Below are 15,242 nucleotides of genomic sequence, written 5' to 3'. Positions count from 1 at the left end.
TAAAAAAAGCCAACAAATTGAGATGAAAAACACTCTTTTTTTTTTGATGACTTGCTTATTTATTTATTTATTTATTTATTTATTTATTTATTTATTTATTTATTTATTCGGTGTGTGTGTGTGTGTGTGTCTTTGAGAGAGAGAGAGAGAGAGAGAGAGAGAGAGAGAGAGATCAAGAACCCTAGATCTTTGCAATTTAGGGTATTTCCCAAGTGGAGGGGAAGGAGGAAACAGAAGGACGGATATAAAGATCAACACGCCGTCAGAGCTGACTCTTTTCCAGAAACCTCTAGAAGACGGGCTACTCTTCCAGTCAATCCAGGTAGTTGCGGCTCCCTTGAGCTCCTGTGGACTTGCACAAAGCTTATGTTGAGCCAGAGCTCTGGGATGGGCCTTAAGCAGCTTTCTGGGGAAGAAGTCGTGTGCTGATATTGGTGGTTACCCGTTAGGCTTGTAGAACCTGGAGTTATGCCCCTCGGGATTTCTCTTGGGCTCAGGTAGCCTCTCTCTACCGTGTGCACCATCTGCAGATGGGAGAAACTTGGATTAACTATAGCTCCAGGGTAAAAGTCATTGGGAAGTATACATAACCACCTTTTAATTTTGTAGTTTAGTGGCAGTAAGTCCACGATACTCCTACTTCGGCTGTGACAGCTGTCGCTCATCAGAGCCTTTTATCTTTCCCGTGTGGATCTCCACAAGCATTAAACAGGGAGCCCTCATTCTGCACTCCAGCCTGGGGGAGGGGCATCGCATCACCATTCTCTTTTTCTCTATCAGTGAGTCAAACTCATCCCGGCACCTCATGTAAGCAGAATCTTAGACGGTGGTTTTCTCTTGGTTTATTTTATCCACATTGTAGTGTGTGTTGATTGTTTTTTTTCATGGCTGAAAACATTCTGTTGTAAATTGGGCGTGGCAGTGTGAACCTGTAATCCCAGCCCTGGAGAACTGGAAGCAGAGGGAACATAAACTACACTTGATCTTAGCTAAAAGGCGGAGAAGCGATGGATCATAAACTTAAAGCCGGCATAGCCTACACGACTACAATAAATTGAATCAAAATCCCACAGCCAGTGCGTACCTGTTTTAACTGAGTCACCCATGACACTTGGGCTGATTCTGCCTTTGCCTATTGTGAGTTCTACTGCTGTGAGCATTGCCGTGCAGGTGGATTTTTGAGTTTTCAATGATCATAGACATGAACGGGAAGTAAAATTACTGGATCAGATGTTAAGTTCTCACTGAACTTTTGAGGGATCTCTATGTTCTTTTCTACAGCAGCAGTTCCATTTACTGGGTATGGAGTTATAGCTCATGGTTTTGATTGATGACCAGAGCTGCTGACCATATTGTCACGAATGTCAATAAGTCTTTGTATTGCTTACCTTGTTGTTGAATTATGGGATTTTTTTTTTCTTTTTTCTTTTTTTTCGGAGCTGGGGACCGAACCCAGGGCCTTGCGCTTGCTAGGCAAGCACTCTACCACTGAGCTAAATCCCCAACCCCGGGATTATTTTTTTTAAAGTTCTGGATATTGATCTCATTTTGTATATGTGGTTTCCAAATACTTCCTTTAATCCTTTGGGTGACTTTAAAAATACAACTATTTTTTCTTTGACAATGTCATATATGTCTTTCGTGTATTTTGATCGTACTCGGCCCGTTGCCTTCTTCTACTCTCTCCCTGCTACCTCTGAGCCCCCATTTTTTTTTAAATTCTCTTACTATTTTCATGCCTTTTCGTGTATGTGACCTACTGAGTTTAATTGGGGTTGCCTATGTGACCATGGTGAGGATTATTTACTGGAGAATGGGGCCACATTACTGTGGCTCCCCACTGATGTAAGCTGATCCCTGAAGCTGCCTTTGACTTCCCTTGAAAAGTGTCTCTGCTGATATGTAGTGGCTAGACATTTTGACACTGAATCCTTCTGGTTTTCAGTTTTGTTTTGTTTTGTTTTGTTTTGTTTTGTTTTTTACTGTTCCTACTTTTGTGGTTCAGGGCCAAGAAACTGAGTGCAAAATCACAGGCCTAATTTCTTCCCTATTTTCTTCTGGTAGATTTATTGTTTTAGTTCTTAAATTTGGGGCTCCGAAGAACACTTAGCAGTAGCCTTAATGCATGGCATGAGATAAAGAAATCACTCCCTTTGCAGCAATTGTATTTCTCCAGCACCGTTTACCAAAGCTGAGTGCCTCCGAGGAAGCAAGGACTCTTTCAGTGGATGTTTCCAAAGCTGCTGGTTACTGTTTCAAAGGTTAAACAGATAATGATTAAGTCGTACATCCCTTAAGGTAGATTTTGACCCCTTGCAAGTTGAACAGTACTAGAGATCTAAGATCATTGACATTCTTCGGGAAGGGGAAAAAATAACTTAAGCCTTCTTGGAAAGACTGGAAAGTTAAAGAATATTCTGCTGGTCAAAGTGCAACCGGCTGGTTTGCTGCTCTCTCAAATTCTGGACTCGGTTGGCCGGAGTGGTCTCCCTCTTGCCTGGCGAGCTGGGAGGCTGGCTGCTGAGGAACATGTCCTCGCAGTTTCTCTGGGGTTTTGTTACTTTGTTGATGATAGCTGAATTAGATGGCGAAACTGGAAAGCCGGAGCAGAGGGGACAGAAAAGGATCGCTGACCTGCACCAGTAAGTAGACCCATGGTTTATTTCTGCTTATTTCTGCTTATTTCGGTGTCTGTAACAAATGACCGGAGAAGTCAAAGTTTCTGGAGGAAAGCGGCGAGGTTAAAAAGCCACTGTGGAGAAGATTTGGGCTGGTATAAAGCACTGTTTTCCGATTTATAAATAGTCTTTGTCCACTTGTGAACGAGTCACATCTGCAGTTCCTGGGGAATAGTATTAGGAAATTTTCAGAGAAATAATGATAGACGAATAGAGAAAGTTTGGTGGGACTGAGTGCGAGGTGGGAATGTGTGTAGCAAGTCTATCATTATTCAGCAAGAAATTTGGCTTAAAATTTAAAATTCTGTGTGCTAATTACTTGTGAATTCTCTGCTCAAATGTATAGGCCTCGGATGACTACGGAGGAGGGAAACTTAGTATTTCTTACAAGCTCTACCCAAAACATTGAATTTAGAACTGGATCCCTGGGGAAAATCAAATTAAATGATGAAGACCTTGGCGAATGTTTACACCAGGTAATGCCCTGGAAAAACACAGATGTTGCATATCAATGTGTAGTAACTTAATTGACCAGCTCAATATTAGTCAGCACCTTGAATCCTGAGCACAGAAAACACAACTAGAAGGACAGTTATTAAAAAGAAGGTTTACAAAGGCTTCATGGTGGGGAGTGAGGGGTCAATGCCAGAAGAGGCTCATTGCTTGGGGACAGATTCCACAGTCCAGAGAAGATCCAGAAAGCCAAACAGAGCTCCTCCGTGTGGGAGGGAAGTAGGAGGGGACCCTAGGCAGGCACGGATGTGTTCTGCAGGGAGTTAGAAATAAAGGGGAACCAGAGCGGCCACAGATGTGTTCTCAGGGGTTGGGGGGGGGGAGATAAGGAGAGGACCAGAGCAGCCAGAGATGTGTTCTGCACGGAGGAAATAAAGGGGAACCAGAGCCGCCACAGATGTGATCTGCAGAGGAGTGAGAAAGGGACCAGAACAGGCACAGATGTGTTCTGGGGGACGCGAATAAGGAGGGGACCAGAGCAGACACGGATTTGTTCTGGGGGATGCGAATAAGGATGGGACCGGACCAGAGCAGGCACAGATGTGTTCTGGGGGACGGCGAATAAGAAAGGGACCAGAGCAGACACAGATGTGCTCTGCAGGGAGAAAATAAGGAGGGGACCAGAGCAGGCACAGATGTGTTCTGGGGGGCGCCGAATAAGGAAGGGACCAGAGCAGGCACAGACGTATTCTGCAGGGAGAGAATAAGGAGGGGACCAGAGCAGGCACACACGTGTTCTGCAGCATGTTGCCACAGCAGAGTAGTCAGTTCCTCTCATGCTTTATCGGATGCTTTCAGTACTCAGTGTTGATAACATCGCATGCTGCACATCACCCATAATGTTGGAGCCGCCATTTAGAACTGGGCCTAGGTCACGCACTTCTCTGTTATACTGCTTGACTCTCGGGACTTCCCCATGAAAGTGTTTATTATTATTCCACTTATGAGTTAAAGTGAGAAAATCTGTTTAATATTTAAAAAATAGACAATAAATAATTGGGGCAAGATTTAAAATTCAAAAGGTCTTATTCAAAACCATACATTTTTGTGGTATTAGGGGTTGAACCCGGGGATTTTTACATAGCAGGTAAGTTTTCTCTCACTGAGCTATATCCCCAACCCACCACACTTCTTAATACATCCTCTAAAATATTGTTATATTATGGGAAAATACATGTAGAAAAGTCATTGATATGTCGCTCTAGAAAAGTCAGCTGAACTTTGCCATATCTATGTTGGTCTAACTATTATTATAGATGGTATTGCTCTGGAATTTATAATAATATGGAAATATTTTCCTTATTGTTATTCTCCTTTTTCTTCTTTTTAAAAAAACATTAGATCCAGAGAAACAAAGATGATATTATAGATTTAAGAAAGAATACAACTGGCCTCCCTCAAAATATACTTAGTCAAGTCCACCAACTTAACTCGAAGGTAAGGCTGTCATACGCATTGCGCTCAAGGTAAGAGCAAACGAGATCTTTCAATCCAACTTTTTAAGTCGTGCGCTTTTCAGGTGAAAAGCTCTTCATCCTTAGCTGTTTTTCCTAACTTTGTGAACTTCGGGGTCACACGGCATAGCTGTAATGGAGGCTAGGGAGTGGGAGTGGCAGAAGGCAGAAAGCTAGGACAGGGGTTTTATCAGCAAGACTTGGCTTTGTTCAAGTCCTGATAGCATCTCCCTGGCTGACAGAGGGGGGTTATCATGGTCTTTGTGCCGAAATCACCACGTGGAGGAAACGGCTAGTCAGCTTATCAGTGGGCTGTACTTCTTTTTAAAAGACCTTTAAAAATTTACAGGTAGAAAAGGATAGATAGGATGGAAAGGAATCCCAGAAGGGAGGGGAATATGGCGGGGTAAAGTAATGATTGAAAACCAAGCAAAGCAGGGTGTGGGAGTTGGGGGCGGGGTGGGGAGGGGGGTTAAAGGAGCAGCAAAGAAGAGGTTAACATCACGTGACATGTCTCTGAGCTCGCTAATTGGTGCATTTTCTCCCCCATGGCTATAGCTCGTGGATCTGGAGAGAGATTTTCAAAACTTACAGCAGGTAAGTCCTGCGGATAGACAGTCACTGAAAGTACGTAAGCAACGTTTCTAAGGTAGATACGGAAACTGTTCCTCTGTAAACCTAGTACTCAGGAGACTGAGCCCGGAGGATTGACAATTTGAATCCAGTTTAGGGTACACGAAGAGTTACGAACCACCTTGGGATACATAGTGCGGTTTTACCTAAAACAACAACAACAACAACAAGAATAGTAATAGTAATAGTAAATTGAGTCAATAGTTCCATTTTAAGGGGTAGATGATCAATACCAAGGCCTTGATTTTCTATTGTTTGATTCCGGTTCCCGCTTATGTCCCCTAGGATGTACGTGCGAACCCAAGGCAGTATGCCACCCTAAGGTTACTAAGAATCTGAGATCTTTTCGGTCCCCAGCTCCGAAAAAAAGAACCAAAAAAAAAAAAAAAAAAAAAGAATCTGAGATCTTTTACCTCTGAGTTCCCAGCCCTCAGGCCCCTCCCCTTACTGCAGGTCTTTACCATGTTGCCATGGCGCTACTTGTGTATGCTTGGTCGGCTAGTGATCCCGCGCTCGCTTCCAGAACTGGGTCTCAAGAGGCCACATAGCCTTACCCACAGTGAGCTCCGAATATCGGGGGTGTATATAGTGTTCTCAGTTTCTTAAAACTGCACTGGCTGGTAATTCAGCCAGGAGCACTTCCCAGAACAAACACCCTATAACCTTGCCGTGTGTAGGCGCAGCTACGGACAATTAGGATTTTCATCTTCCTTGTGGGTAAACGACTAAGACTTCTGTTGGAACCATAACCCTTCTGCCCAGAGAAATGTATAGAATCTATCAATGCTCACGATTCTGAATGACCTTTCTGCAATCTCCCATTTGTGAGATCTGCTCTAACAGTCACAACTTATTTCCATAATGATTCAAACATTGCCTCCTACTTTGGGCGCGAAGTTTGGTGAACAAGTTCGTGTGGTCCGTTCATGGCTTGGATGACGGATTGTCCCTCCGCTCACATGTTCAGGGAATCGCTGAGCGTTTGAGAAAATGCAAAGAACAGTAGCTGCTGTGGAGCGAAGGACCCCGGGGGCTTTCAAATTCCTACAGTGCTTCCCAGTTTCATTGCTGGTCAAGAACTGGAGATTACGATTAGAATGAGCTTCCGCTGTCCCCTTCCCCACCATCTGGGGCGAGGTCTTAATGGTTCCCAGTGTTAATTCCTTCTGCTTTGGGATAGGACAGGGTCAGTCCAGCCTCCGCCACTCCTCCTCCTCTTCCTCTTGACTGCTAACTAATTTTTTCTGCTAGATGCCCAACCTATGGCTTTGAATTGCTTTTGTTCACCAGAGAACTCATAAGTTAGTAGCAAATGTTCTTAATAATGTCCTTTGGTCCTTTAATGGACACAACTCCTTGGGGTTCTGAAATAAAGACAAATCAGAGGAGAGAAGAAAGCAGAGTTCATAAGGAGACACGTGCATGCATAGTCCTGGGATTCCTGACGAGGGCAGAGGAAGAATGGGTTTGGCCATAAGCAGCACTGGGCCCATCCGAGATCTACTCTAGCTCTGAGATATGTCCCCGGGGCCTTTGTTGACACATATGTGGGGATGTAACAAACCCGTTGTCCCTGTTTCAGGCAGGATCTGACTAAGGTCGATATATTAAAATGCCTTAATTGCATCATCACTCGCCTCTTTGGAACAGCTGCCTTCGTACCCCCAAATCTTTACAGAGTGTACAGAATAGAAGTCAGTAGCTGACGAAGGGTGAGATCCCCAGTTTGTGTAGACAAAGGTAGGCCTGTTTGCTGCTCTGCTCTAAAAGCGGTCAGGTGAACAGAGGGCAAAAGGTGTATCTTAGCTGGCCACATTTCAAACAAAGGGGCTTGGAGAGAAAAAGAGTTCAGTCATCTGAGCCAGTGGCCGGAGGGGTGGCAATAAAAGATGATCGGTTTTCAAAGGCTTATCTAGAGGCACCTGAGATAAGACCCCTCAGCGGAAAGAGTAGAAATTTCCATTTCTTTTTCTAGAACAGTCATACTTGAAATCTTTATTCCTATCTAGTAGCACATATTTCTCAAATGAACGAACTGACGCCTCTAAGCAACAGGGAAGCTTCTCCCTTATCCATGTCTAAAGCGTGTAGAGTGGTAAGGAAAGTGAGCGTGATTGACATTTTTGCAAGAGAACTGACTAGAAGGAGAACGAGAGTCACTGGAGGAAGCCCTCAGGGATGAGGAGAAACCCATAGGCTGACTGAAGCGCCCTTCATTGTGTACTGAGGTCAAGCACAATTCCCTCCCTGACTTAACCGCCCTGCCGGTTTTGTTTTTGTCTTTTCTTTTCAGAATGTGGAGAGAAAAGTTTGCAGTAGCAATCCCTGCCTTAATGGTGGCACCTGCGTCAACCTGCACGACTCCTTTGTGTGTATCTGCCCTTCTCAGTGGAAGGTGAGTCCCTTAAAAATCAAAGAGTGGCTGGCAGGGAGCCAGCGGTGGCTTCGCCGTCAGACACATCTAATTGTCCACCAACGTTTCTAGGATTCTGTGGCTTCGCAAGTCTCTGACTTGTGCCACATAGTGACAGGGTTGGTGATTTAAACACTGGGCCATCTGGAGCAGCTCTCTCAAATGGAGAAGTGAGTGGTCAGGCATGTTGGTTCTGCTAGCTTGAGTAGTTCAGTGCTGGAAAGCATGGGTTGAATCCTGGGGTGCATATGTGAATGTTCTTGCCTTCTTTTAGCAGTAGTGAGGACACTGTTGTCATGGAGATCAACGAGATCACCAAGTAACTACCCTCAAGCATAGCAGCCTTTTGAAATAAGGATTCATCTATGTAAGGATTCTCTCCTGTGACCACTGTACCCTTGTGAGGAGCATCTTGGTCCTACTGGGTCCAATCTGAGTTGTAGAAAAATCTTAGCCCATGATTAACATTATTAATATTGTATTTTGCTTTGCCAAGGACTTACTGTCCACGTATAAGTCATTAAATATACTGTGTAAATATTATTCCATAAATGCCCATGTCCTGTGATGTCTGACTGGGTTCTTTACACCTCTGCAGGGTCTCTTCTGCTCAGAGGATGTCAACGAGTGTGTAGTTTACTCAGGAACACCCTTTGGCTGCCAGAGTGGATCCACCTGTGTGAACACAGTGGGGAGTTTCAGGTAACTTCTTTTTAAGCTGTCATTCTGGAGGACCGGAAGAGAAAATAATGAAAAGTATCCAAATTAACGTCTACAGTACCAGAAAACTAGGCACCCCGTAGGGGTTACCTGACTTCTATTGAACATATTCATTCATAGATATGTTTTGATCAAATAAATAAAACCTTTCCACCCCATGAAGAAGTCATTTTGGCAGCATCTCCGAGGAAGAAGGCCATCATGGCTGCCACGGAGTGGTCAGAGAAACATAGTGCAAGCTGAACTGATGTCTGAGCCAGAATCAGATCCTTAGAGGGCAGCTAGGAGAGGAATTTAAATGGATTGGGCACAGCCCACCATTCCTATGTCCCAATACTGTGTTAATTTCATGTACCAGTATGCTTACAGTTACAATACGAGTGCATCACTCACACTGTAAGAATGTTGACCAAAACGCTAAAGATTGAAGTGACGTTCAGAGACTCAATCAATCTACTGCATCCTCAATTAGCCATAAGGTCCCTGCCACGGTTCTCTGTGCAGCTTGTCCCCTTATCGGATTCACTTTGGTCAAAGGAGGTACCCACAGCATCTTTGGATCACCTCACCCATAGTCTTTCTCAGGAAACCGTCCCTTAAACGAAACTTAAACTGACACCACAAAGCCTCTGCGTTCCCACTGGGCTTCGGCAGCGTTGGTCAGTAAAGCCAGCTGCCTCCGAAGCACAATCTGATCATCGAGTCAGGAAGTTTACGCTTCATCACTGTCAGATTCACTAGAGAGGAGACTTGATATCATCTCTTGCTGTGTTTGGCTGGCTGCCTATGCTCTGAGGCTCCAGAGGGATTAAGAAACCGGTTTTGCTACTGTGTGATCTGCTCATTGCTAGGCAGAATAACCTAACTTGATTAAAGGGCAATCATTCGCTCCCTTCCTCGAGCCTCTGGTGTCTTGTAGCGGTGCCTTGCAGAAATGAGTGTAATAATCTTGCTTTAACCCCCCCCCCCCCCCGTCGTCTCTTAACACACATTCTCGAACAGCAACCACGGTCCTTTCGTTCCTTTGAACTGAGCTTTCAAACTTTGGTTCACCTCTGGGTTAGTGCATTTGACTCAGGCAGACTTCTGCTGGGCGTGCTTATAAATTCAATTATTGCGCAAAACCAGACATGACCACCTCTCCCTACATCTAATACTATGCGAGCTGAGAGGCCAGGCCATGGGGCATGGCGAGCAGAGACATTAACAAAAGCCACCGGCTTCGAAGGACAACCAGTGAGCTCATTTGAGGACTTTACTGTTCAGACTTTGGATGCAATTGAAGCAATGCCCAGTGACACAATGCTGTTATTTGCTGGCTCCAGCTGACTTTCATTCCCTTGAAAGCATTATTGCGTGGTTTCCGTTTATGGCCATTTATGAAGCAGAATGTCCAACTGGAGATATCAGTGACAGGTGTCCCAAACTGACTCCTAGCACATATAATTGCTTGCCTCCCCAATCTCTAATAATGTCCTGGAGATTAGATATCATTCCAACCTTCCTTTATCATCACCGTCTCTTGGTGTGCTCTGTGTCAGTCAAGCTGTGGTGGTGTGGGTCAAAGGGGAGCCATTCACACAAGCCATTGCTATTGGCTTTACAGCATTATTTTTCCTACCAACCCCTATGCGAGTGGAAAGGGGGCAGGGAACCATGGCATTCACAGTTCACAACTCTTCATTGCATGCCAAGGACAAGACTCACACAAGAGAAGGGAGAGGAAGAAGGAGAGAGGGAGAGAAAAGGTTGTTTCTTGAAGGAGGTGGCATCCCTTACGAGACAGTATTAGACTCGCTCTTGTTCCCCGTGCAAAGGAAAGCACAAGGACTTCTGCTAACTCCAGCCTCTTTATTGTTTCTAGATGCTGCCCCTCATAGATTCTCTGGGGGAACATTTGAGAGCAGAACATTTAACTCTAATTTCTCCTTGGTTTGAAAATAATTTATATGGCCTGGAGAGTCCAAGTTGAGTGCTTGGATCTTAAGTACGTGAATTGAGGTGTCTTCCGGGAACTTGCTTTCCTGTATGCGTACTTGGGTGTGCATGGATGCCTATGTGTGGAGCAGCCGGAGAATGACCTCAGATAACTCGCCTCAGGGCCATTGACCTTGGTTTTTGTTGTTGTTGTTGTAATGTTTATTTTCATTGTTAATTTTATCTGTCTGGGTGTTTTGCCTGCATGTATGTCCGTGTTCAGATGCTTGCCTAGTGCTCACAGGGGCCAGCGAGGTGTTTACTCTCCTGGATCTGGAGTCACAGATGGTTGTGAGCTGCCTTGGGATGGTTGTGAGTGCTGGGAACCACACCCAGGTACTCTGGAAAGGCAGCAAGCGCTTTTAACCGCCTATGCACTTCTCTAGCCCCTCATTTTTTTTTAAAAGACAGTCTCTCATTGGCCTGGAAAATAAAGCTGACTGGGCTGGCTGTTCAGCAAGACCCAGGGGTCCACCTCTCTTTGCTACTCCAGTACCAAGATTATTAATTAGCACAAGCCCTTATGCCTAGGCCTTTTCTCTCTCCCCTTTATAAATGGATTCTGGGCATTGCACTCTAGTCTTCATAGCACCCACCCTCAATTAACATCTTGAAGGGATAAAATAAAGTATGTAATGCTCTCGAGCATAAAACTTAGTTATTGCTCTGTGAGTCTGTACATAATATAATTTAAGTGAGCATTTAAACTATTTCTTGAGTTCTGTTAAGTCCGCGAAGTTAGAATGCTTAATTACCAGTAGTTTCACTGGACCTAGAAGCTCCTTTGGGAAACTGCTACATGGATTTGATAAGGACACCAGGAACTGCTATTGAATGATCCGGGTTAGCAATGTGTGGGTATGGCGGGCAAAGCTGCCTCAATTAGAAAATTCTGTGAGTCAGCTTAGTTGGGGGAAATGGAATTCTTTCTTCACAGATTAACAATTTATAATTATAAATATCTTTGAGAAGATGAGGCATCATGCAAGTAGGATTAGTTGGGAACCTCTGTTTTATTGACAATTTCTGCTTGTTTTTGTTTGTTTTGGCAATTTTTTTTCTTTGGAGTAATGGGTACAGGACAGGATAAACCTTCATCTGCTTCTACTAATTCTTGTGGCTTGGGTCTTGTCCCCAGCTGCCATGAAAGCCAACAGAGAGTCAGTTTTCTCTTTCCGGTCTTATTGTCTTCTGATCGTTGTTAAAGTTGCTTCTGGTTGTCTCCGGATTCACTTTGTATGTAAGAGCTCTCGGGGGTCCGTCTTCACCATCCCTGGATGGTACAGGTACCTAGAGTGTGGACCCACCAGGCTTTCCAGGACGCCAACGAGCTGTTCTTACTTCCCAGGCACGCAATGCTGACTTGGTATGTCTTATGTCATTTCCATATCATCGGTGGAATTTAAAGCATGACAAAGTTTCAGTAGTGAAGATAATCCTGTTTGGTATCAGATGGTAGTTAGGTATTACATTTATTAATTCTTTTCAGTTATTCAGTATACTGATATTGAGCCATGGACTCTAAGACAAATTAACTAGGACTGTGGAAGGATATTTTGGTGTCTTCTCAATTGAGTTTCTGAAGACCAAAAAGCCTTGTTTCATTCCAATAAGATAAAGCCAACGATAAAAAGCGTTATTTTTACTAAAACAAATAACCAAGGGCTTGAGAGGTGGATCAGCAGGTGAAGACACTTGCTGCAAAAACCCAATGACCCAGTAGGATCCCTGGATCCTATGGTAGGAAAAAACCGACTCCTGACGCAACATGCACACTGTGGTATGAACATACCTACACTCCAACCTACACATCAAACATACACATACATACATAATAAACAGAATTTAAAAGGAATTGATATCAAAGGCAGGAGTACTAGTAAGGTAGTTTTAAAATCCACATATTCCCTTTATTATTGCTTTATAAATATTTATTCCTTTGAGAGCCATACTGAGTCACTCTGAAAACACATTTCACATGCAAATGCTGTCATATTAAAAAGACACCCATAGGAAAGTCCTCGTACTCACTTTACCCTTGAGAACAGAAATGTAACACGGGAAGACAACGGGGCTGGAGTAAAACAGACCTGGGTTTCTGTTCATCTTCTGTCACACATTGGCTCTGTGTAGTAGGCCATCTTATTTGCTGCGTTCCTGCAAACTAAGGTGAAAATACTTGCTTTTGAAGATCATGGGAAGGACCCTATAATTACGTGGTTGCTTTATTTTCTCCTCTTCTTTTCCCTCCTCCTGACTCCTATTCCTCTTCCATTTCTCCGTCTCCTTCTTGTTCTTACTCCTCCACCTTCTTTTCCTCCTCTTCCTCCTTTTCTTCTCCTTTTTCCTCCTTCCTCTATTTTTTAAATTTAAGAGAGAGATGTCTACCTTGTATCGGTTAAAAGGACTAAAAGATTTTTGTCCACTTAGCTCCAAGTGGCAATGACTAGGAAGAAGGAAGTGAAAGCTAAGGAGACAGGGTTGCCCTCAGGCACTTGACCCCAATCTCCTCTGGCAGCGTAAGTGATTTTCCAATGATTAAGCACTTAGCTGTAAGAGAAACTGCACTTCTGAGTACTTCCTCAAGAGGAAGGCCTTTAGAAGAGGCACCATGAGTTAGAACCTTGTCTGAGGTGACTGGTTAGTGCATTTGTTCAGGATTTAAACGTGCATCACTTTGTCCCTGGGGCTCCCAAACACCCTAATATCCCTTGCATGGAGGATGCATTTAGAGAAACTTGCAATAATTGGTTCCGAGTTGTTTTGTTTATCATGTCAAACTTACAGAGTAAATAGCAATAAATCAAGTGCTTAAATATGTATAAGGAATTCTCAAATATATGATAATCCCAAAGAGTATAATTAGTGTCCTTGGCAGAGTGTTCTATGTAAAAATGAGATATCGGAGAGGAAAGATAACGGCGTGAGGGAAAGCATGGGAAAGGGTGAATAGCTATTAGATAGGGAGCTAACACCAAATGTAAGTCTAATTACTAATTATCATTAATTCATGACCCGGTCTTAATGAGTAAAGAAATCTTGGAATGCTCACAGACATAATTTAACAATTAAATACCTTATAAAGTTACACAGTGGCACTACAAATTGCATGAATCATACTTAACATATTTTACAAATATTCATTTGCCTGAGATAGAAATTTAACGGTGTCCTCTGCATTCTCAGTTGGCAAGTCTGGCAGCTCTGAATGGCGGTGCATAGATCCGGCTCGGTTCCCTACATCCGTCCTCTCCATTTCTGGCAACACACATTGACCTCGTTCTACTTGGAAGTGACCCAGAGGTGTCACCCCAGCAGTTGTGTCTAGGTCCAGCTGTGGCATGCCTTGGTCATTTTCAAACTCACGTCTTGCACTATTGCCCACACTTTGACTTCTGTGATTATTAGCTGAGCTCCCGGTACTCAATACATATCTCGAAGACAACCTTTCTACTCTGTAGCACGTCTTGTTGTCCAAGATCGTCAGAAAAGCAGCTCAAGGAGGCAGGCATGAGAGACAGGCAGAGCCCTCCCTCATCCTCTTCTCTGGCCTCAGCACTGACATTCAGTTCCCTTGGAATCTAACCACGCTCTATGCTTGGCTTTTTCACTCTCTAGGATGTACTCACCCTTAGCCCGTGTGAGTCCTTTATCCCCTGCCTCGTCTCCCAACCTGAAAGCTCCCTTCCCTACGCTTTGCAGATATGCAACTAGACCAGCAACTTAAAAAGTCACAACAGCTAAACAGACCTTCCCTATTCGATTTCTGTTTACCTTACATTTTCTAGGGACAGTGCTTCTCTTAGTATTTAGGTACTGTATGATAATTATATGTTGCTATGCATTAGAATATGACCGTGAAGGAAATGTCCCTGCTGTTGGCTACATCTGTTCCTAAAAGCATACATACGGCCCTCTGTGGTAGAAAGGCACCTGGCGTAGATCACCCCTTGTGCCTCTTGACAGGCGCTGTAGGATGAACCCCGTGAACTTGCTGATCTCTCCTTTTCCCTTCTTGAAAGAACTCCATCTCCCATGGTTCACAGAAACCTGACCTTCGACAGTCCTGATGACTGACATCAAAAGGATTTATTGCTCTAGCCCTATGAGACATTGAGCCACGATTCTCTAACAGCTGATTCGCAAAGATAACGTGGTCACACAGGGCTCTGCCTAGAGGCGAGCTGAGGAATTTTATTCTAAGGTTGCCGCTGACAAAACTGCACCGCTGGTTTATTATTAACATCACTGGTTGGCAGTGACGGCTACCTTTTACCGATGCCAGGGGACAGATGCCGGTACTAAACTGCAAACCCTGAGCCTGTGCTCTTGTATAACCAACAGATGTGACTGCACGCCAGATACGTACGGACCTCAGTGTGCATCCAAATATAATGACTGTGAACAGGGCTCTAAACAGCTCTGCAAGCACGGCATCTGTGAGGATTTACAGCGAGTTCACCATGGACAGGTGGGTCCCCTCCCCTCAGTGCTTCTTCACGGAAACCACAGTTATTCACTCCTCATGCTGTTGCTGACTCTGGATCAGCTACAAGTGGTTGTAGAAGTGAAGTCCCTTCCATCCCTTAGTAGGATACACAAGCAAAGGGGGAGATTATCTATATAGAAAACTGGATTCAGAAATTTGTGAGGCATGGCCTCCTGGCCTATGCGTTTAACAGTGACGAGACATGGAAACATTACAGGCTCTGTTTTGTCAACAACATCTCATGTCTTTCAGGCCTTGAGTCCCTGTGAATGGTGCACTTTATGCTTCTAGATCTCCAGTCTTCCTCTCAGCTCTGGGTCCTAGATGTCTAACTCTCAGAGTAGTCTGGCCAGTTTGATCTTACA

The 15,242-nt window shown here is 44.2% G+C and overlaps 1 protein-coding gene and 1 long non-coding RNA gene across 2 annotated transcripts in view; one reads left to right on the top strand and one right to left on the bottom strand.

Moving 5' to 3' along the window:
- Positions 1-2,463: 2,463 nt before the first annotated feature.
- The window catches only part of Cubn (cubilin), a 208,006-nt gene continuing 195,227 nt past the window's right edge, over positions 2,464-15,242 (top strand). The window contains 7 exon segments of the mRNA NM_053332.4: positions 2,464-2,642; positions 3,025-3,154; positions 4,533-4,628; positions 5,204-5,242; positions 7,572-7,673; positions 8,290-8,393; positions 14,733-14,859. Coding sequence (NP_445784.3) covers positions 2,530-2,642; positions 3,025-3,154; positions 4,533-4,628; positions 5,204-5,242; positions 7,572-7,673; positions 8,290-8,393; positions 14,733-14,859 — 711 coding nt within the window. The 5' untranslated portion in view covers positions 2,464-2,529.
- LOC102550536 (uncharacterized) lies at positions 11,383-12,868 on the bottom strand. The gene is made up of 2 exons (XR_015642045.1): positions 12,479-12,868; positions 11,383-11,826 (listed from the first exon to the last, which is right to left on the bottom strand). It is a non-coding gene; the product is annotated as an uncharacterized LOC102550536 (long non-coding RNA).

The sequence above is a fragment of the Rattus norvegicus genome, chromosome 17 (genome assembly GCF_021556685.1).
Source record: "Rattus norvegicus strain SHRSP/BbbUtx chromosome 17, alternate assembly SHRSP_T2T, whole genome shotgun sequence".
In the NCBI taxonomy this organism is placed as follows: Eukaryota; Metazoa; Chordata; class Mammalia; order Rodentia; family Muridae; genus Rattus; species Rattus norvegicus.
Note: the sequence above shows the minus strand (reverse complement) of the source record. Positions and strands in the feature narration are given on the sequence as shown.